The sequence below is a fragment of the Bos indicus genome, chromosome 19 (assembly GCF_029378745.1).
Source record: "Bos indicus isolate NIAB-ARS_2022 breed Sahiwal x Tharparkar chromosome 19, NIAB-ARS_B.indTharparkar_mat_pri_1.0, whole genome shotgun sequence".
Classification (NCBI taxonomy): domain Eukaryota; kingdom Metazoa; phylum Chordata; class Mammalia; order Artiodactyla; family Bovidae; genus Bos; species Bos indicus.
The window spans coordinates 62401601-62422809 of record NC_091778.1 but is presented as its reverse complement, the minus strand read 5'-3'; the positions used below and the strand labels follow the sequence as shown (position 1 = coordinate 62422809).

The 21209-nt window shown below is 48.9% G+C and overlaps 1 protein-coding gene across 2 annotated transcripts in view; it reads left to right on the top strand.

Moving 5' to 3' along the window:
- The window catches only part of MAP2K6 (mitogen-activated protein kinase kinase 6), a 106460-nt gene that overhangs the window by 23911 nt on the left and 61340 nt on the right, over positions 1–21209 (top strand). The window contains exon 1 of one of the 2 annotated variants that reach the window (XM_019981360.2): positions 6003–6027. The exons of the other annotated variant lie outside the window; for it this stretch is intronic. Coding sequence (XP_019836919.2) covers positions 6018–6027 — 10 coding nt within the window. The 5' untranslated portion in view covers positions 6003–6017. Of the gene's footprint in view, positions 1–6002; positions 6028–21209 lie in introns of those variants that run through there. 2 annotated transcript variants of the gene reach the window in all.

Sequence of the window (21209 nt, the reverse complement as noted above, 5' to 3'; positions counted from 1 at the left end):
TTTCCAGGAGCTTCTGCTGCCAACTCCACCAGCTCCCCTCCCCTCAAGAGCACAGTCATGTGGTTCTCTTGATTCAAAGAACATTTCTTCCTTTTTCTCACTGTTGAATATGTTACAGGCAGATTTTTAATGATAATTAATGAAGAAACACTGTCATTTTAAAAATTATATAGTAAGGACTCTACGTAAATATTCTGTGTATGTATATGTATATACATATATATATTTATTTAAATTGACTCTTGCTTTGGTTAATTCTAGACTGGAAAGAATTGTAAGAAAGACTGTTCTATCTTGTTTACTGGCTTATCTTTAGAGCCATGCTCAGCGCCTGACTTGTGTGTGTGTGCTAAGTCGCTTCACTTGTGTCTGACTCTGTGCTATCGCACGGACTGTAGCCCGCCAGGCTCCTCTGTCCACAGGATTCTCTGGGTAAGGATACTGGAGTGGGCTGCCATGCCCTCCTCCAGGGGATCTTCCCGACCCAAGGATGGAACCTGAGTCTCTTATGTCTCCGGCATTGACGGGCAGGTTCTTTACCGCTAGTGCCTCCCGGGAAGCCTCAGAGCCAGGCTTATAGAAGGTGCTTAACGAGTACTGTTTGAGTAAGTTATTGATTAGCAATATGCAGAGTTAGCCTTTCTCAAGCTTGTAAGGTGGGCTGAGATGGACTTTGGTGAATTCATGCTTCCCTTTTCAACCTTTCCTCTTCCTTCTCACAGGAGAACTTCTTACACACCTGTAGAATCCTCCTGCATTTTCTTTATAGATGCGTAGTGTTTATTGTGGTCAAATACATGTAACTTAAAACTCACCATTTAAATCATTGTAAAGTCTACAGTTCTGTGGTTTTAGTGTCTTCAAAAGGTTGTTCATCCATTACCACTGTTTAGCTCCAGAACATTTTTATCACCACAGATGGAAAAACGTCTTATCCACCCCCCCCACCCCCCAGCCTAGCCCCTGGCAGGCACTGACTGTCTGTCGCTATGGATTTGCCTGTTCTGGATGTTTCCTATGAATGGAATCATACAATATGTGGTCTTTGTATCTGGCTTATTCCACATAGCCTAATTCTTTTCCGAATTTCCTTCATGTTGTAGCATGTCATTGGTACTTTATTCCTTTTCATGATTGAGTAGCATTGCACTGAACTTCCCAGGTGGCTTAGATGATAAAAGAATCCACCTGCAGGGCAGGAGACCCGGGCTCCTTCTGTGGGTTGAGAAGATTTACTGGAGAAGGAAGTGGCTACCCATTCCAATATTCTTGCCTGGAGAATGCTATAGACAGAGGTGCCTGGGGGGTTTCAGTCCGTGGGGTCGAAAAGAGTCAGGATCGACTAAGCGACTAAGCACACACAGCAGTCCATTGTGTAGCTGTATCGTATTCTTTCTTCTCCTTTTATTTCCTCTCAAAATCTAGTGTCTGGCACGTCCCTGGTGCTCCAGTGGCTGAGACTCCATGGTCCCAATGCAGGGGCCTGGGTTTGATCCCTGGTCAGGGAACTAGATCCAGCATGCCAAACTGAGAGTTTGCATGCTGCAGCTGAAAGATCGCTTGTGCTGCAACCAAGATCGAAGAGTCCGCTGCGATGAAAACCCGGTGCAGACACACAGAGCAGAATAGGGTAGAACAACAATTAGGGAGAAAAAGGTTGGGAGGAAACAGGACAAAATGCTAAAAGAAGGCTAGTGTCTAAGAGCACCTCTTAAAAGGTAATCAGTAAAACAACATGATAAGTGGAATGTAAAAACTCACCCAAGGGGAATTTGCGTTGTCGAAGTGGGAAACAGCCTAAAATAAAGCAATATATTTGTAATGGTGAGATCTCCAAGATGAGGAGATATTTCCAAGGGGACAGGGGATTTTTTCAGTGCCACTGAATTACGTATTCATGAACATCTGACTTCTTGTCAAGCCAAGTCTGCCAATGGCCGTGGGGCCGGAAAAGGTGTTAAACCAAGTAGGCGGGCTCAAGGGTTCTGACTGCCAGTTAGCTATTGTTAATAGCTCGCTCTGTGGCCTCGTGTTTTCTGTCCGTTGTTCAGGTTGATTTTGAAGCAAGCCTTCTGCTAAGCGCGCTCTCTTCGTTTTTCGTATTTATTCATTTATTTTGTGAGTTCTCTTGTTTCCTGGCTGCCCTGGGTCTTTGTGTCGCCCGGGCTGTCTCTCGTTCTGTCGAGCGGGCTGCTCTCTGGGTGCGGTGGGTGGGCTTCTCGCCACGGCGGTTTCTCTCGCTTTGGAGCACGGGCGCGTGGGCACGCGGGCTTCAGCAGTCGCAGCACGGGGACTCTGGTGCGCAGGCTCAGTAGCAGTGGTGCTCGGACTTCCTTGCTTTTCAGCGTGTGTGACCTTCCTGCTCCAGGGACTGAATGGTGTCCCTGCATTGCAAGGCAGATTCTTAACCCCTGGATCACTAGGAAGTCCCTGTTAAGCTCTTACTGTACCTTTTTTTTTTTTTAAATCTCTTATACTCCTTCAGAAATGGCATGGACTAGGTATACTTTTTATCCACATTTTATAAACGAGGAGTCTGTAAATGAGGAAATGTAGAGACGGAATGCCATAGCTGAAGTTTCACTTGCTGTGAATCGCTGGAGACAAGACCTGTAACCCATGTCTGATTGTCTATGATGAGCCTGAGCTCATCACGCTTTGTGGCTGGAGTTGGCTCTGTTTTTGTACAGCCCACAAGCAGAAGTGGTTTATGCATTTTAAAACGAATAATCAAAAGGAATATTTCATGACCCACGAACATGATGCAGAGTTTGAGTTTGTGTGTTATAAATAAAGTTTTCTTGGAACACAGTCACACCTGTTTGCTTTACGTGTGATCTCAGCTCTTTCTCGGTACCATGGCGAAATGGAGTTGTTTGGACAGAAATTACGGCCCACAAAGCCTAAAATATTTCCTTGTTGTTGTTCAGTCACTAAGTTGTGTCTGACTCTTTGCGACCCCATGAACTGCAGCACACCAGACTTCTCTGTCCTTCATCATCTCCTGGAGTTTGCTCAAACTCACGTCGACTGAGTCGGTGATGCCATCCAACCATCTCGTCCTCTGTCATCCCCTTCTTCTCCAGGCCTCAATCTTTTGCAACATGGGGGTCTTTCCCAATGAGTCAGCTCTTTGCATCAGGTGGCCAAAGTATTGGAGCTTCAGCTTCAGTCCTTCCAATGGATATTCAGGGTTGATTTCCTTTAGGATGGACTGCTTTTATCTCCTTACAGTCCAAGGGTCTCTCAAGAGTCTTCTCCAGCATCACAGTTTGAAGGAATCTGTGCGAGTTCCTTGCTAAAGGGTGTAGATACGGATTCTTCCTGAGCTTGGCAGGAAATGAATCAGTTGAAAGAATTTGGGGTAGTTCGGAAAAGATGCCAAAGGCCAGAGAACTAGAATCAGAGACGAGCGAGAGAGCCGGGACAGACCCCAAAATAGGCCAAAGGAGGGGCCCGGTGGTGACACACTGCTGTGACTAGTGGGTACAGATACCCAGCCCACTGCTGGGCCTGGAGTGTGGTTGTCATGACAACTACTCCATTGCTGTTGCTGATCAGCTGCTAAGTCCTGTCTGACTCTTTGCTCCCCCTTGAACTGCAGACCTCCAGGCTTCCCTGTCCTCCACTCTCTCCCGGAGTTTGCTCAACTTCGTGTCTGTTGAACTGACGATGCCATCCAGCCATCTCATCCTCTGCCGCCCCCTTCTCCTTCTGCCTTCAGTCGCCATAACGCTACCCAAACTGCATGGGGCTGCCACCGCTGTTTCAGGTGCTAGAGTGAATCCTGTGCTGCCCCTGACTGTTTACCTCACTAGGGACAGAGCCAAGCCCACAGTGGTGCTGCTGGGCCCAGACTGCAGCGCAGAGGATGCTGAGAAAGTGAGTTGCCGGCACGCTTAGCTTCCGTCCTGGGTGGCTGGCGCTGCCTGGTCACGTCACAGGCTCTCCACACATAGGAAGGGACCTCCAGGGATCAATGCAGGACGGACGTCTACGACCCCCTCTCAGCTGGCCCTTATGTGCGTGCCACCAGCTTTCAGACGTCTGGGAAATTCAACGTGTATTGGCCTCAGGAAGAGATTTTTACCAACTGTCTGGGACAGAGGAAGGAAACTCGACTCTGAGACGTCGTGGAGGGAAGACTCCCAGTCTTAGATTACTTACTGACCTCAAAAGCAAAAGGGCTGGCTCAGCCCTAGTCAGCTCCGTCAGGGAGCTAAATCTGTTTCACTCGACAGGAGTGAGATTTGAAATGTGAATGATTTTCAGAAATCATAGCCTCAGCCAGAGACGAAAGTTTGTTTTATCCTTGAAAACCTTGAGTAGTAGAATAGGTGTGTTTCTTGTTTCCCAGAAAGGAGAACTGTTGCGTGTGTAAACGGAGTGGCTGCTCTGGGGTTATGTAACGACCAGGTGGTAGACCTGGGGCTAGGACCCTCTTTGCCTTTTGCTTTCGGCTTTTTCACCACCCCAGGGCCGTGTCTCTATAGGAACCCCATTTTCTGTGGGTAATGAATGAATTGCCTGTAAATGCTGGAGCACTGTGAACAGTATTAAAAGACTGATTCTGTGCCTAACAATTGGACCTGTAGGATGTAAACAGTAGCTTTGTTTCCCAGGGGTGGTTACTGGATAAAGGATATATTGCATTTCTATACTCTGCTTGAAAAAGTAAACCTCACAGAGGTCTCTCTTCCCTTTTTGGAGATATTTATGCTGTCAACTTCAGTTTCAAATGTATCAGTCTGAGCTTTGGTTCAGATTGATTTCAAGTCATGAAAACACTCGGGGCAGATGGCATAAGAAATCAGACGGGTCCCCACACACCTAAGGAGTTAAGAGTTTAAACAGGGGAAAAAAATGCTGTTTATTTTTTACCCTGCAACAAAGGTATTTTGGGCATGTGGCATGCGGTCTCACCAGCTGCTGCCTCTTTCAGAGTTAGATTAGCTTTCCCTTGTTTTCAGCCTCCTCTGGTGATGAATGGAAACCCGGCTGGGGGCGGTGGGGGGCAGGAGCTAGGGTCAGAGAGGGGGCCAGGACAGATGTATTGCTTTGCCAGGGAATATCGAGTTTATGTAATCGAGCTGGAGACTGGCAGTTGACCGTTCAGGGGCAGGTCCCTGGTGCTCTAGGGGTTGAGGGCACAGTGCAAGGTACAGCCTGCATTTAGTCAACAAGTGTTTGGCGTGACGCACAGGAAGCCAAAACTGTACTGGGTGCTTGGAGATTGAATTGCTGGGCTCAGAGTCGCATTACATGGGCTAAACCAGTCGCCGCAGGACTGGCGAAGCCAGGTAGCCCTCTGGACCTCAGTTTCTCCCCCAGTGATGAACGGTGTTTCCTGGATCCCAGACTCTAACGTGTGCTAGCGTGTTGCTTCTTCCGGTCTAGCCTCCCGGGTGGGGGTTTTCTCTCTGTTGCAGGTGAGGACCTCAAGGCTCAGGAGGCTGAGTGCTTCTCTGAGAGGTCACGGAGCTAGCTGATGGCAGGTGGGGATGCGAACATCGCTCTGGAGCCCATATTGCCTCGCTGCACCCTGCCTTTGGGCATCACTTCAGTGCTCCCCGCAGACCTGGAAATACAATGCGTGTCTCCTCCGCTGTTTTACCACGGTGGTGCTCTGAGCTTTTGGGGAACGGGTGCTTGAAAACAGAATGGCTACACTGCACAGTGATTTTTTTTTAAGATGCTGAATCATGCAACTCTGTGAAGTAGTCATTGAATTCCATACCCTCAGCAGGTTCGATGATGTGATTTATGTAACTTCACATGTTATTGTCTTCTTTGTTTCCCACCTACAAAGGAGTCCTGTGTAAAGGCAGGTTTGGGAAAGGAGGAATTGGGTGGCGGTGCGGAAGGCAGTTTTGTAAACAGGTAGGGCTTGGAAGAGGCAGCAGATGAAGAAACAAGGGATCAGGGCAGCGGTTTCGCCTGGCCCATCGGGGTGTTCAGAAGGGTGAGCGGTAGCGGACCAGAAGGAAGTCACTTCACGAAGCATCAGAGGAGTGACCATGGGGCACGGTTTGTGTTTCCCCAGCGGGGAGCCCACAGCTGGAAAGGCCTGGAAAAGAGGGGACAACTGATAGACCCCTCCCCGCCTAATGAAGACCCCTCCCCGCCTAGTGAAGGTGCTGTGCCTTTGCCATGGCTGTGCCTCTGCAGGGCGGCAGCCTTGGGTGAAGTCAGCTGCCTCCCCAGAAGCAGGGGGGAGACGAGAGGCCGGGGGTCCCGGGAGGCAGCTCAGGGCGGATGGAGCGGAGGCGGGGAGGGGGTGCGGATGGAGCACTGCAGGGGGTGGGGGGAGGATGGCATCCGCACCACGCTTCACAGGCTCGTTTCACAGGGCTCGTTTCTGGTATTCTAACCCGGGTTTGTCGTTTTGGCCATTCATGAAATCTTCAGACTTGATGATGAGATGATTTTTCCTGTGGATGTTTGATTTCAAACACTTTGAGTGGCCAATTTGTTTTACGAATCACTCAACTACTGGATACAGAGCCTAATCTTTTAAACCATTTATAGTTTGTAAAACCGAGTGGTAGCTCTTCTGAAATTCTGATGTGTGAGGACCCTTTTCACTTCAAGCATTTAGCATTTCTCTCCCTCTGCTCTCTCTCAAAAAAAAAAGAAAAAAAGAAAAAAAGAAAAGAGGGACGGCTGGGTCCAGGGAGATGCAGGTACACCAGACCGTTGAGGTCAGCTGGGAGCCGAGGCCCTTTCAACCAGACTTGAGGGACTCCCCTGGTTCAGCGGGACCAGGTTCAGTCCCGGGTTGGGAACTAAGATCCCACATGCCGTGCGGCACAGCCAACAGACACACAGAAACACACACAAAACAAAACCCTGAAACCGGGATGCCGTGAATGGAAGGCAGCAGAGAGACACAGGGTCAGGAGCAGGGAAGCAAGTCCGGCAGCCTCGGCCAGAAACAGCGAGGCTCCGTCCACGCTCGGTCCTTCACGAGGCAGGACTGACGCACCGTGCTGCGGTTGCAGCATCTCTCTCCTTTGTCTTGTCTTCCTCCTTGTGTCCCCAGGACTCCCGAGCCCATCATAAAGTCAACCAGCTGGCTCCCTCATCCAGATTTGTAGGGAAATATTCTCAGCATTTTTTAAACAACTAAAGTCAAAGCAAACCAGTCCATCCTAAAGGAAATCAACCCTGAATATTCATTGGAAGGACTGATGTTGAAGCTGAAGCTCCAATACTTTGGCCACCTGATGTGAAGAACTGACTCATTTGAAAAGACCCTGATGCTGGGAAAGATTGGAGGCGGGAGGAGAAGGGGACGACAGAGGCTGAGATGGTTGGATGGCATCATGGACTCAATGGACATGAGTTTGAGCAAACTCTAGGAGATAGTGGAGGACAGGGAAGCCTGGCGTGCTGCGGCCCATGGGGTCAGACAGACTTAGTGACTGAACAACAAGGAGCTTTCTAAGTGTGGAGGCCTCGCTGAACTCTGTTTTTCATGAAACTCTTTCTGAAAAGGCAGCCTTTTTTCTTCTTGTGCAGTCGTTTTTATATAAGAAACGTGACCACCTTGCTGGTCTGTTGGGCGCGGGGGGCCAGGGAAAGGTCACTGGGTCCTGGGCTGGTTCCTGGTGGTGTGGGCGGCTCGTGACTTCCACTGCTGTCCCTCTGGCCGCTGCGGTCACTGCGCCGTCCTGGGCTCGCTCACTCGAAGGTGGCCACTGCTGGCCACGGCTCTTCCCACACTTCTTTGTACTTTGCTTCTGTTTGTCAACTTAGCCGCATCCCGACCCTTGGGCCCTCTTCAGCATCTCCAGGTGACTCGAGGCTCCTTCCTGTGGTCGGTGGACGAGCTGTTTGCATGGCCCGACGTCCTTGTGGTGCTTTGCCTCCTCGAGGCTCCTTCTAGCAAGGTTCAGAGAGTTTGTGTTCATTGCTGATGAGGGAGGTGCTTTGCTTTCCTTTCTTGCCTCTGGCTTCTTTTGTCCTGAGGGTTCACAGCTTTCCACCTGGTGAGTTGCTGAGGAAAGGCTCCCCCGATGACTGCAGTGTGTGCGGGTGTGGCAGGGCCGTGCGCGTGCTCAGCCGTGCCTGATCAAAGCCAAGGTCGGGCCAGAGGCCAGCACTCCCCTCGGAGAGCTCCAGGAGGGCCCCACCTCTCGACAGTGGTGAGACGTCGTAGAGGAGCCTGGTTGTCTCCTCTCACCGTGATGAAGAGTCTGTGTTTAAATCCTGGTTCCCCTCTGATTAGCCGTGTGGTGGCGGTGGTGGCTTAGTCCTTAAGTTGTATCTGACTCTTGCGAACTCGTGGACTATGGCCCGCCAGGCTCCTCTGTCCATGGGATTCGTCAGGCAAGAATCCCGGAGTGGGTTGCCATTTCCTTTTCCAGGGGATCTTCTCAACCCAGGGATTGAACCCAGGTCTCCTGCACTGCAGGCAGATTCTTTACTGACTTAGCTCCCAGTGAAGCCCAATTAGCTGTGTAGCCTTGGGCAAATGACTTGACATCTTCAATCTCTGAAATGGGGATAACAGGAGTACCCTGGACATAGGGTTGATGTGAAGATTCTGTATTATCTGAAACATTCTTTATATGTAAAATATCATATTATATACAATGCATTATTACAATTATATAATGTTTAATATATTTATAACATGTTACATATATTATAATATGTTACTAAAATTATATATAATAATATAATCTATAGGGCTTCTCAGGTAGCTCAGATGGTAAAGAATCTGCCTGCAATGCAGGAAACGTGGATTTGATCCCTGGGTTGAGAAGAGCCCTTGGAGAAGGAAATGGCGATCCAGTCCAGTATTTTTGCCTGGAGAATTCCAGGTACAGAGGAGTCTGGTGGGCTACAGTCCATGGGGTCGCAAACAGTCGGACATGACTGAGCACGCACGCATGCATTTGTGCCAGAAAAATATAAAATAGATCCTGCCCTCAGTCTTTACAGTCCAGACTGTACAGCTTTGTAAATATACAGGTTGTGCTAGAGGTAAAGGACCCACCTGCCAATGAAGGAGACATAAGAGACGTGGGTTTGATCCCTGGGTCTGGAAAATCCCCTGGAGATGGAAATGGCACCCACTCCAGTATTCTTGCTTGGAGAATCCCACGGACAGAGGAGCCTGAGGAACTACAGTCCATAGGGTCACAAAGAGTCGGACACGACTGAAGCGACTTGGGACACACGCCCAAAAGTGTATATCATGAAATGTAATAGGAAGACAGTGACGGGAAGGTATTTTTGGTACTTGTGGATGCAAAAGCAGGAGGATTCTATTTAAACAGATTCTATTCTATTTAAATGGAATGAGTAGAGGTGAATCTTGAAAAATGTTTGTGGAAATGATTTGATTTGAGCCGAATCCAGAACTCTGAGTCGGTCTTCGTGAGTCAGTCGGGAAAGGAAGCCTGGTCTAGACAGAGGAAGCGCCCTGAGTGAGGGCGTGGGACCTCAGAGCCTCCCGGTGGTCTGGGAGCAGCGAGGATTTGTCCCGACTGGAGTGAGGTGTGAGTGAGGGACGGCGGCGACCGGTCAGGGGTCATCAGCAGCTCGCTGGAGCTGGCTCATGTCCGGTTCATGAGAGCCATTTATGAAATAGCCTGTCGTTTTGCAGGGCTTCCCAGGCGACAGTGGTAAAGACCCTGCTTTCCACTGCAGGAGACCCAGGTTCAGTCCCTGGGTCAGGAAGATCCCCTGGAGAAGGAAATGGCAACCCACTCCAGTATTCTTGCCTGGGGAATCCCACAGACAGAGGAGCCTGGTGGGCTTCAGTCCATGGGGTCACAAAGGGTCAGGCACAACTTAGTGACTAAGCAACCGTGTTTTGCAAGCTGGTTGTCAAACTGTGGGTAGTTTGAAATGGACACTGGTGGAAATGTTTACACCATGGAAATTGGCAAATATCTGAGCGTTCCTCCCCCAGAGAGCTGCTTTCTCAGGGCTCTGCTGCTGGCGATGCGCTTGGGTGTCACGGGGTCCATTGTTCTTCAGGGCCCCTGAGTGCAGGCGAGGGGAAGTCAGCGCCGGTTGGCAGGGGCGCAGCGTGGTCAGATGCACAGTTAGAAAGCGGGCTCTGTGTCTATGGTCTTGTCCCTCAGGAAAAAGATCGGAGAGGGGCGTTTTTCACACAGGAGTTGTTTGGGGAGCATCCTTCGGATGAGAACCGGAGAGGGGAGTGAATAAAACATGGCTGGACAGAAGGAGACTCCTCAGCACCTGTGGGCACAGCATGAAAGGTGGCACTTTAGTGCCTGATACTAGAATCCCAGACTGTGGACATGAGCGGTGGTCTGCACACTGTTCCCCCAAAGGCCAGACGGCCGGGTCTGCGGGCGTCTGGCTCCGTGTGCACCCCTGCCCTGCTGTTGTGGGCTGAAAGCAGGCAGATCGTGAGTCCGTGAGTGAGCGCGTGACATTCTAGCAAAACTTTATTTACCCAAACAGGCAACGGGCCAAATCGGGCCCTCGGAGGCAGTTTGCTGACCCCTGGACTAGGGTCTTGAGGAGGTGGGTTTACTTTAAAGTAAACAAGACTTTGACGTGCGCTTGAAGGTGTGGATAGGGGGCTGCAGGTGATGCTTATGACCAACGCGGCCCAGCGTGCTCATTTCCTTTCCTTAATTTGGTCTCCTTCTGGCCACCTCTCTCTCTTATTTATTTTTTATTTTTATTTACTTTTGGCCGTGCCATATGACATGTGGGATCTTAGTTCCCTGATCAGAGATCGAGCCTGTGCCCCTGCAGTGGAAGCATGGAGTCTTAACCACAGGACCACTGGCGAAACCCCCCTGACCTTTCTTTTGTGGGTGTGTGCTTCAAGCAACTTTACTTATCCATTTTTCTGCTTTTCACAGAGTATGGATTATGTAAAACTCAGCCAAAAAAAGAGAGTTCCCTAAATAGAGATTTATAGGCCACAGTCACTAAGCCTACTGCAACACAGTAGGAAATTACTAGCAAAAAAAAAAAAGTGAACACATTTTTTTAAAACAATGGAAACATCACTCTTTAAATAACTTCTGTTTCTAAGGGGAAATCGAATTGGAAAGAAAAATTATTAATAAATTCATAAACACAGCATCAGTTCAGTTCAGTTCAGTTTAGTCACTCAGTCGTGTCCGACTCTTTGCATCCCTATGAATCCCAGCACACCAGGCCTCCCTGTCCATCACCAACTCCGGGAGTCCACCCAAACTCATGTGCATTGAGTCGGTAATGCCATCCAGCCATCTCATCCTCTGTCATCCCCTTCTTGTCCTGCCCTCAATCCCTCCCAGCATCAGGGTCTTTTCCCATGAGTTAACTCTTCACATGAGGTGGCCAAAGTATTGGAGTTTCAGCTTCAACATCAGTCCTTCCAACGAACACCCAGGACTGATCGTCTTTAGAATGGACTGTTTGGATCTCCTTGCAGTCCAAGGGACTCTCAAGAGTCTTCTCCAACATCACAGTTCAAAAGCATCAATTCTTAGGCTCTCACCTTTCTTCACAGTCCAACTCTCACATCCATACATGACCACTGGAAAAACCATAGCCTTGACTAGACGGACCTTTGTTGGCAAAGTAATGTCTCTGCTTTTAAATATGCTATCTAGGTTGGTCATAACTTTCCTTCCAAGGAGTAAGCGTCTTTTGATTTCATGACACAGCATAGCACAACCTATAATTTATGTAGCTAAAGTCCCTCATTTTATTTTACTTTTTTTGTCCTTTCTTTAAATAATTTGCAGTGTGTGTGTGTATTTTTGAGTTGCTTGTTGATTAATAGTAATTGATTTCCTGCTCTTTTTGGAAGTGTTACATAGTGGAAGGAACCTTTTCTATTCCTCTCTATTAGCCCTCTGTTAAATGCAGTTTAGTTATTTTTCTCTTGGGTGTAGCTCTGTAATTACATACTCTTCTATTTGCCGTTGACCTTGGGTCAGTGTTTCTCAACATCGACTGTGTATTGGAATCACCTGGGGGATCTTTTGGACACCAGTGCCCAGGCTGCATTTGGAACAAGTAATCAGAACGCCAGAGGTAGGTCCAGGCATCAGCATGTTTTAAAGCTCCCTGGGGATGGGAAAGTACAGCCAAGGTTAAAAACCACTGCCTTGGATTTAAAGGTTCTGATGCCTGGCAGGTCACAACCATGACTATAGAAGTCTTCAGCTTTTAAGGGCTGTACTCAGACAAACTCAGCTCCCGGTGCCATAGTAGGCATCCTTTGTTGTGTTTCTGTGGAGGCAAGCAGAGAAGGATCGGGAAGGTGTTGTAACTTGGCCCGTGTCTGTTAGCCAGCAGTGGTTTTTTCATCACCCAGTGCAGTGACAGCCTCTGAGCTTGGTGAAAGCTCCCAGGCTCCAGTGATTAAGTCATTATCCCCAGGAGCCAGTCTTGACCAGAGTAAATGATCAGCACAGATGTTCCGACCGTGCCAGAGGGAATAACCTTCTCACGTTGTCATGGGCGCATACACGTTTGATGACATTTCTTACCGAGAGCCTGACTGACCGAGCTCAAGGTGACTTTTGTTTCATGTTAGGGAGACTCAGGGCAATTGAAAAGGTACACTCAAGGAACTTTTATAAAGAGATATCGAGGTTATTTTGAACATACATGTCTGGGGATAGTATTTCATAAGTAGCAACATTTTTAAGGGATGGCGTCAACAGCATTTTGCTCACAAAAATCTTTTTATAAATGCAAGATTCTAACCTTGTGACGTGGGGATTGCTGGAGCATTTGTTAATACTATTCAAGGCTGAATTTCAAAGATTTGGAGCTTGGTTTCCTGAGCGAGAGTTAGAGAGACCTGAGCTGGGGGCATGTGGGGGACCCCCTACCTGTTCTGAAGGAGGACACTGCTGAGAGCAGCTTCTCCGCTTCCATTTTACTGGGGATGTGATGTCCTTTACTGAGGGACAGTGGAAAGAGAGTAGGGTTCTGTCGCCTGCACTAGCTGAATCCCGACAGAAGTGGTTGCAGCAGCAGAGCTTTCTTACACAAAGACACCTGGGGTGGCACCCGCATTCCAGAGTTCCTTAAGTCAGTCATTTAACCACGCTCCAGCTTGGGCGGGAATCTCTTCAATTTGTGACTTCCTTGGCTTTTTCTTTCTGGTATGGTTGCTCTCTGGCCCTAAATATCATGAAGGGGCAGCAGAGGATGAAATGGCTACATACCACTGACCCAATGGGCATGAATCTGAGCAAACCCCGGGAGATCGTGAAGGACAGAGGAGCTTGGCCTGCTGCAGTCCATGGGGTCGCAGAGTCGGACACAACTGAGCCACTGAACCACAGCAAGCACCTGACGACTTCAAAGGGCTGGAAAAGAAGGGGGTCATTTCTCCTCTGGGTCTTGTTTTAATCAGGAAGGAAAAGCTTTTCAGGGGCTCCCAGCCGACTTCTCAGATTTCAAACCTGGAGCTGAATGCTGTTCTTTATTTCCCCCTCAAACCCGTATCTGCAGGAGGGGTTAGTTTACCGTGGTTGGTGTAAGCTAGCGGTTAGCCAGCTTTTCTTGGTAAAGAGTCCGTGACTATCTGGGCTTTGTGGGCCACCTCTAGTCTCTGTTTTAGGCTCCTCTTTCTTTTTTTTAACCTTTGTTGTTCAGTCGTTAAGTCGTGTCCTGCTCGTTGGCACCTCATGGACTGCAGCACACCAGGCTCCCCTGTCCTTCACCATCTCCCAGAGTTTGCTCAAACTCATGTCCATCGAGTCAGTGATGCCATCCAACCATCTCATCCTCTGTCGCCCCCTTCTCCTCCTGTCCTCAATCTTTCCCAGCATCAGGGTCTTTTCCAATGAGTTAGTTCTTTGCATCAGATGACCAAAGTATTGGAGCTTCAGCATCAGTCCTTCTAGTGAATATTCAGGGTTGATTTCCTTTAGGATTGACTGGTTTTCTTAACCTTGGGAAAGTGTAAATATCATTATTATATCTAGGGGTGTGTGCCAGACATGAACTCATTAATTGCTTTTCATCTCCTGAGGCTGGTGGAGGTGCCATCATCTCTGCCACCCGTTTTCAGAAAAGCTTTGATTTTGTTAGCACACTGAGTGGGCAGCCAGCTGTTTGCTTCAGTATCTAATTTGTTAACTTTGTTGTGATGATTATTACATGTCATAGCTAAATAAAACAAAGAATGTAGTTCTGGGGGTATCATAGGCCCTCAGCTGATGTATTTATATCATTATTGCTGTTCACGGTTATTGTCGTTGTAATTCTTGTTTCATTCCTGTAGAATTCTGTCATCTAAACTTGTTTGAGCTGTGTGCATGGAATTCTTTTTAGATTGTAGTAAAACGTTATTTGGTGATTTTTTTAGTTGGTTCAGTCTTCTGTTGTGGGGCAGCGTGTCCTCTAAACTCCACATCTCATCAATTTATACAAAAATTTAAAGTTCTGAGATTGTCATACAAAGTGAATAGATCAGACAGAGACAAATAGCATATCACGTATATGTGAAATCTAAAAAAAAAAAAGATACATATGCACTTATTTACAAAACAGAAACAGAGTCACAGACATGGGGGAAGCATGGTGGGTAGGAATAAATTAGGAGGTTGGAATTAACATATACAGGCTACTATATATAAAATAAATAATCAGCAAAGACCTGCTGTACAACACAGGGGAATAACCTATATGAGAAAAGAATCTGAAAAAGAATAGATACATGCATGTGGATAACTGAATTAGTTTAAACTAGGCAATGGCACCCCACTCTAGTACTCTTGCCTGGAAAATCCCATGGACGGAGGAGCCTGGTGGGCTGTAGTCCATGGGGTCGCTAAGAGTCAGACAGGACTGAGCGACTTTACTTTCACTTTTCACTTTCATGCATTGGAGAAGGAAATGGCAACCCACTCCAGTGTTCTTGCCTGGAGAATCCCAGGGACGGGGGAGCCTGGTGGGCTGCCGTCTGTGGGGTCACACAGAGTCAGACACGACTTAAGCGACTTAGCAGCAGCAGCACAACATTGTTCAACTGTTTTTTGTTGTTGTTCAGTCACTCAGTCATGTCTAACTCTTTGCCACCCCATGGGCTGCAGCACGCCAGGCTTCCCTGTCCTTCACCATCTCCCGGAGTTTGCTCTAGCTCATGTCCATTGAGTTGGTGATGCCATCCAACCATCTCATCCTCTGTCGTCCCCTTCTCTTCCCCGCTTCAATCTTTCCCAGCACTAGGGTCTTCGCCAACAAGTTGGTTCTTCACATCAGGTGGCTAAAGTATTAAAGCTTCAGCATCAGTCCCTCAATGAATATTCAGGATTGATTTCCTTTAGGATGGACTGGTTTGATCTCCTTGCAGTCCAAGGGGCACTCAAGAACTTTATTCCAATATAAAATAAAAGTTTTAAAAGAAGTATTGTTTTGGCCAAAATGTTCTTTCTGATTTTCCCCTAATATCTCATGGAAAAACCTGAAGGAAAATTTTGGCCAACCCAATAATTAGGCAATGGTCGATTTGATGAAGAAACATTGGGGTATGAATTCTCAAGACTCCAGTTATCTTTTCATTGAAACGGAGTTATTATTCTTACTATACTCACCCGCTTAGACTAGCTTGCAGAAAACCTTCACATTTCAGTGGCTTAATACAAGAAAAATATTATTCCTTACTCATGCCCTATGTCCCAAATGAATCGTCAGGAAACCCCGCCCCACACAATGACTCAGTGACCCGGCCAGATTGCGGCTCTGTCATCGTGTGGTCGTACCATCTGGAGAAGATGGTCTTGTCCCCCGTCTCCATGACGACGGCGCATCTTGCTGCCTCAGCCCGGAAGTGACGTATTTCACGTCTCGTATTTCAGTGACGAGAACTGATCACGTGGGCCAGTCCAGCGGCCAGGGTGATCGTGTGCAGTTGCAGCGTGCTCACTCTTCGTTTCAGGATGCAGGATATAGTTCCCCGACCAGGGATCGAACCTGGGCTCCCCTATCTTGAAGAACATGGAGTCTTAGCCATTGGACAACCAGGGAAGTCCCTCCTGCCTTATTTTAAGTTTGGATGTTTTTTCTTAAGACCCATGCAAGAAATTTCATAATTGAGAAAAATAGGAAGGAAGAAGAAGGTCGCCCGGATGAGCTCCCCTGGGGTGAGGCAGTAACCAGCGACCCTCAGTGACCTCACACAAGTGCTCTTTTACTCACTTCACGTCGGGTACAGCTGGACGAGGCTCCGACTGCGCTCTTGCAGAAACGCCATGTACCGCAAGTGGGTGTTGAAGGTGTCTGTGGCAGGAGAGGAGGGGACCAGAGATTCCAGCCTGGGCTTTTCACTGATTCCTGAACTAGAAGGGGCACCTGCCGTTTCTACTCACATCCCACCGTCCAGAACAAACCACAGGGAGGCTCAGAAAAACTGGGAGATGTGCGTGCTTTCAGAGGGCATTCAGTATCTCTACTGCGCGTTTCAGAAATACAGAAGAATTTGTAAAGGTGTGCTTCCCATCCAAAGGCCCCAAAGCATCTTGATGACAGTCATGGTATTCTAACTAAACTTATATTTGGATCTGCACGTTTCACACTTAAGAATGTGGATTTCTAGGAGAGCAGCTAAAGGTTACTGTAACCGAAGATCGTGATGACATTGAATTAGGGAAGATTCTAATGTTTGAAATTCTATGAATGATTAAAAAAATATGTTTGGGGAAGAATAGTAATTAATTACACCAACAAACATTTGTAGCCCCAGGTAAAACATACTTAAAGAGAGAGAGCCGTTCGTTCTCGTCTGAGGTGATAAATTCTGCTGTCTTGGGATGCAGCAAGCTGTAGGTTTGGCGTTTAGGGGTGCACTGCCTCAGTTTCGCATATGGGGAAGCCGCACACTCGGCGGACCTTCCCTTAAGGGCTGCAAGCTGCCCTCTCAAGATGAGACAAGTCAAGTGATGCTTATGAGCTTTCCCCTGATGACTAGTTGTCATGCAGCCTTGTGGCACTTGGCTTTCTGATTCTCAGTTTGCGAGCATGTTCAGTCACTCAGTCGTGTCTGACTCTTTCAACCCCAAGGGCTACAGCCCACCAGGCTCCTCTATCCATGGAAATTTTCAGGCAAGACTACTGGAGTGGGTTGCCATTTCCTTCTCCAGGGGATCTTCCCAACCCAGGGATCGAACCCGGGTATCCTGCATTGCAGGCAGTTTCTTTACCCTCTAAGCCACCTGGGGAGTCTGATTCTCTGTTGTTGTTCTTCAGTCACCAAGTTGTGTCTGACTCTTTGTGACCCCGTGGACGGCAGCAGGCCAGTCTTCCCTGTCCTTCACTGTCTCCTGGAGTGTGCTCAAACTCATATCCACTGAGTCAGCAATGCCATCCAACCGTCTCATCCTCTGTCGTCCCCTTCTCCTCCTGCCCTCAATCTTTCCCCGCATCAGGGTCTTTTCCAATGAGTCGGCTCTTCAAATCAGGTAGTCAAAGTATTGGAGTTTCAGCTTTAGCATCATTCCTTCCAAAGAAATCCCAGGGCTGATCTCCTTCAGAATGGACTGGTTGGATCTCCTTGCAGTCCAAGGGACTCTCAAGAGTCTTCTCTAACACCACAGTTCAAAAGCATCAGTTCTTCAGCGCTCAGCCTTCTTTATAGTCCAACTCTCACATCTGTACACAGTTTACTTATCTGTAAAATGGACCTCATAGAAATACTGTGACAGTTGAATAGACGTGAACACAAAGTCTTAAGAATCTCTGACTTAATGACGGTTCCTTTGTTCTTCTTTATCTTACACTTGTTAACATGAGCTGTAAAATCTATAATCTGGATCTTTGTTAGTTACAGGATGACAAACCCTACCGATCTGCCAGGGACTGAGTGGGTTCCTGGGGAACTGGGACTGGACTTTCAGTGTTTTTGTTTTTGTTTTGGTTTATAAATTTTTATTAAAATTGAAAGTTGGGGAACTCCCTGGCGGTCCAGTAGTTGGAGCTCTATGCTTCCACTGCAGGAGGCAAGGGTTCAATCCCTGGTTGGGGAACTGAGATCCTGCATGCAGTGCCCGATGTACAGCGGGCTTTCAGTTTCAAACCCAGTAATGTCCGGGGCAAAGTGGAATGAGTCGATCCCTACACATACTAGAGCATCTTGGAAGCTGATTGTGGCCGACTCACTGGAAAAGAGCCTGATTCCGGGAAAGACTGAGGGCAGGAGGAGAAGGGGATGACAGAGGATGAGATGGCTGGATGGCATCACTGACTCAATGGACATGAGTTTGGGTAAACTCCGGGAGTTGGTGATGGACAGGGAGGCCTAGCGTGCTACAGTCCATGGGGTCTCAAAGAGCCGGACACGACTGAGCGACTGAAGGACAACCCTCGCTTCCTGTCCGTGTTATACTCACTCCCCCGTGGTCCCTAGGGGTCCATGTGACATGGTTTCTAAACCTTTTGTGGGCACCCCTGGCTCAGCCCGCAGCCTGCCCAGCGGCAGCACGTGGTCGCAGTGAAATGGAAAGAACAAGAGAAACAGCTTGCCCTGGACTTCACGCCTTCCTCCTCCCACAGACGTGTCTTTCTTTCCCTTTCTACAGCGGACTCTGCGGGTGTTGTTGGGTCCCTGTGCCCGAGGGGTGGGAAACAGCCCTCGGGGGCCGCTGAATGGCCTTGCTTTGTCCACAGGCGTGTTTTTCCCACTGTTTGTGGTGCCTGACAGGGTCGTTTTTGTTCTGGGCTGAGCTGGTTTGGGAAGGCGGGCTGCTGAGAAAGCCGCGGGGTGCTCTGGCCTCCGGGGGCCTCTCCGGGGAGCTGCTGCCCAGCACCCCCGAGGTGCCCCTCGGCCGGCGGAGGTCAGCTGGGGCCTCTGCCTTCTGTTCCAAGTCTGGTTCTGATAGTTATGGGAACTGTCACCAGCTTCTCTGGCTCCGGAGTGGCCAGGAACGAGCCCAGGCCAGCGAGATTCCACTTTAATTGTCAATCACACATCACCAAAAAAAAAAAAAAAAAACCAGAAGCCAGCTATGTGCTATGCACCACTTTCCATAACTTTTCCTCCCTGCTTGGCAGTCAGATTGCTTTCTTTTTCAGAAAGCACGAAGTCAGTTTCGGTCAGGATTTCTGTGTAGAAATCCGAAAGCAGGCGGTTTGGAAAGGAAGGTGAAGTGAGGGGGGTTTTCTGCTCGCCCTGGGAATGAGTCGCACGCCCTCGGGGTCGGAACATGCAAACGCCAGGCTGCACCGTGCCCTGCCTGCAGCCCCTGGCCGTGCGCAGAGCCCCTCACCAGCGGGCTTTGGATCCCGCCGGGGGCACAGCCGGCCGGAGCGACAGTGCGGGCCGCCGCCTCAGTGAGCAGGGGCAGCTCAGCATCTTCTCTACGGGGCATGGACTCTGGTCTGCTGACCTGTGTCGCAAGGACATTCCAGCCGCCGGGAGAAGCTTGGCTGCTCTCTGGATTCCAGAACAGGCAGTGCTACCATAAAACGACACCAGAACACACTGTGCTTTTCGGTGCTACCGGGTCTGCGTGGAGCCGCCTCCGTCCCCCCTGGGGCAAAGACAGAAGTAGTTTCTAGACTGAACTCTAGACCCCCAGCCCAAAGGACCTTGGTTCGAGCCCCACTTCTAGCCTGTGTTAGTCTGAGGGCTTTGGCTAGAGTTCTTAAGCGTGCTGAGCTACAGCTTCATCGTTCGTCTACAGGCCAGGGGGTGTTTGTGGCCTGCTTGTGTCGCTCTGAATGCTGCGGTTCTGGTATTTCTGGGCAAATCTTGTCCTTCGTGGGCTTCCCTGGTGGCTCGGCTGTAAGGAATCTGCCCGCCAATGCAGGAGACATGGACTTGATCCCTGGCTCAGGAAGATCCGCTGGAGAAGGAAATGGCAACCCACTCCAGTGTTCTTGCCTGGAGAATTCCATGGACAGAGGGGCCTGGCTGGCTACAGCCCATGGGGTCGAAAAAATTGGACACACTTAGCGACTAAACAACAACAGAGGGTGCTGCTGCTGCTGCTGCTGCTAAGTCGCTTCAGTCGTGTCCGACTCTGTGAGACCCCACAGACGGCAGCCCATCAGGCTCCCCCGTCCCTGGGGTTCTCCAGGCAAGAACACTGCAGTGGGTTGCCATTTCCTTCTCCAGTGCATGAAAGTGAAAAGTGAAAGTGAAGTCGCTCAGTCGTGTCTGACTCTAGCAACCCCATGGACTACAGCCTACCAGGCTCCTCTGTCCATGGGGTTTTCCAGGCAAGAGTACTGGAATGGGGTGCCATTGCCTTCTCCAAACAGAGGATGAGTGACCATATATAACAAACATGCATAGGAAAAGACAAGAATGCTGGGATCTTTTAATACTTAATACTTTTAATACTTTAATGCTGGGTGTTTTAATACTTCTCAGGACCAATTTGTGGTGTTGAGAAGACTCTTGAGAGTCCCTTGGACTGCAAGATCAAACGAGTCCATCCTAAAGAAATCAGCCCTGAATATTCATTGGAAGGATTGATGCTGAAGCTGAAGCTCCAATACTTTGGCCACCTGATGTAAAGGCTAACTCATTGGAAAAGACCTTGGTGCTGGGGAAGATTGAGGGCAGGAGGAGAAGGGGGTGACAGAGGATGAGATGGCTGGATGACATCACCGACTTGATGGACATGAGTTTGAGCAAGCTCCAGGAGATGGTGATGGACAGGGAAGCCTGGTGTGCTGCAGTCCATGAGGTCTCAAAGAGTCAGACACAACTTAGCGACTGAACAACAACAACACTTCTTGGGGAGGAATCTTGAGCTGCTGTTGTATCTAATACTGAAAAACACCTGCTTGGCCTGCTCCGCAGGCATCACGTTGTTTGGTGCTTATGGGCTGATGTTTGTTAGGAAGTGTGTGATCTGTGACTAGGAAGGTTTGAGATGATCAAGGGGGCAGGGGAGGAAGGAAGGGGGTTGTGTGGAGCTGTGAATGCCATTGTGGCGAGCTTCCTTTAATTGTGTGTTGGTTGGTTCTTCTAGAGGCTCAGGACTGCGTTCCCTTCCACGTTCACTGCCGCCGGGTTGAGTATTAAGCAATGGTTTTCGACTCAGGCTTTTTGCTGAGACAACACGGAACATCCTGGAAACGCTATGCTGTGTGTGTGTGTGTGCTCAGTCACTTCAGTTGTGTCCCACTGTTTGTGACCTTGTGGACTGTAGCCTGCCAGGCTCCTCTGTCCGTGGGATTTCCCAGGGAATGGGTACCCATGCAAGCATTCTTGCCTGGGAAATCCCGTGAACAGAGGAGCCTGGCAGGCTGCA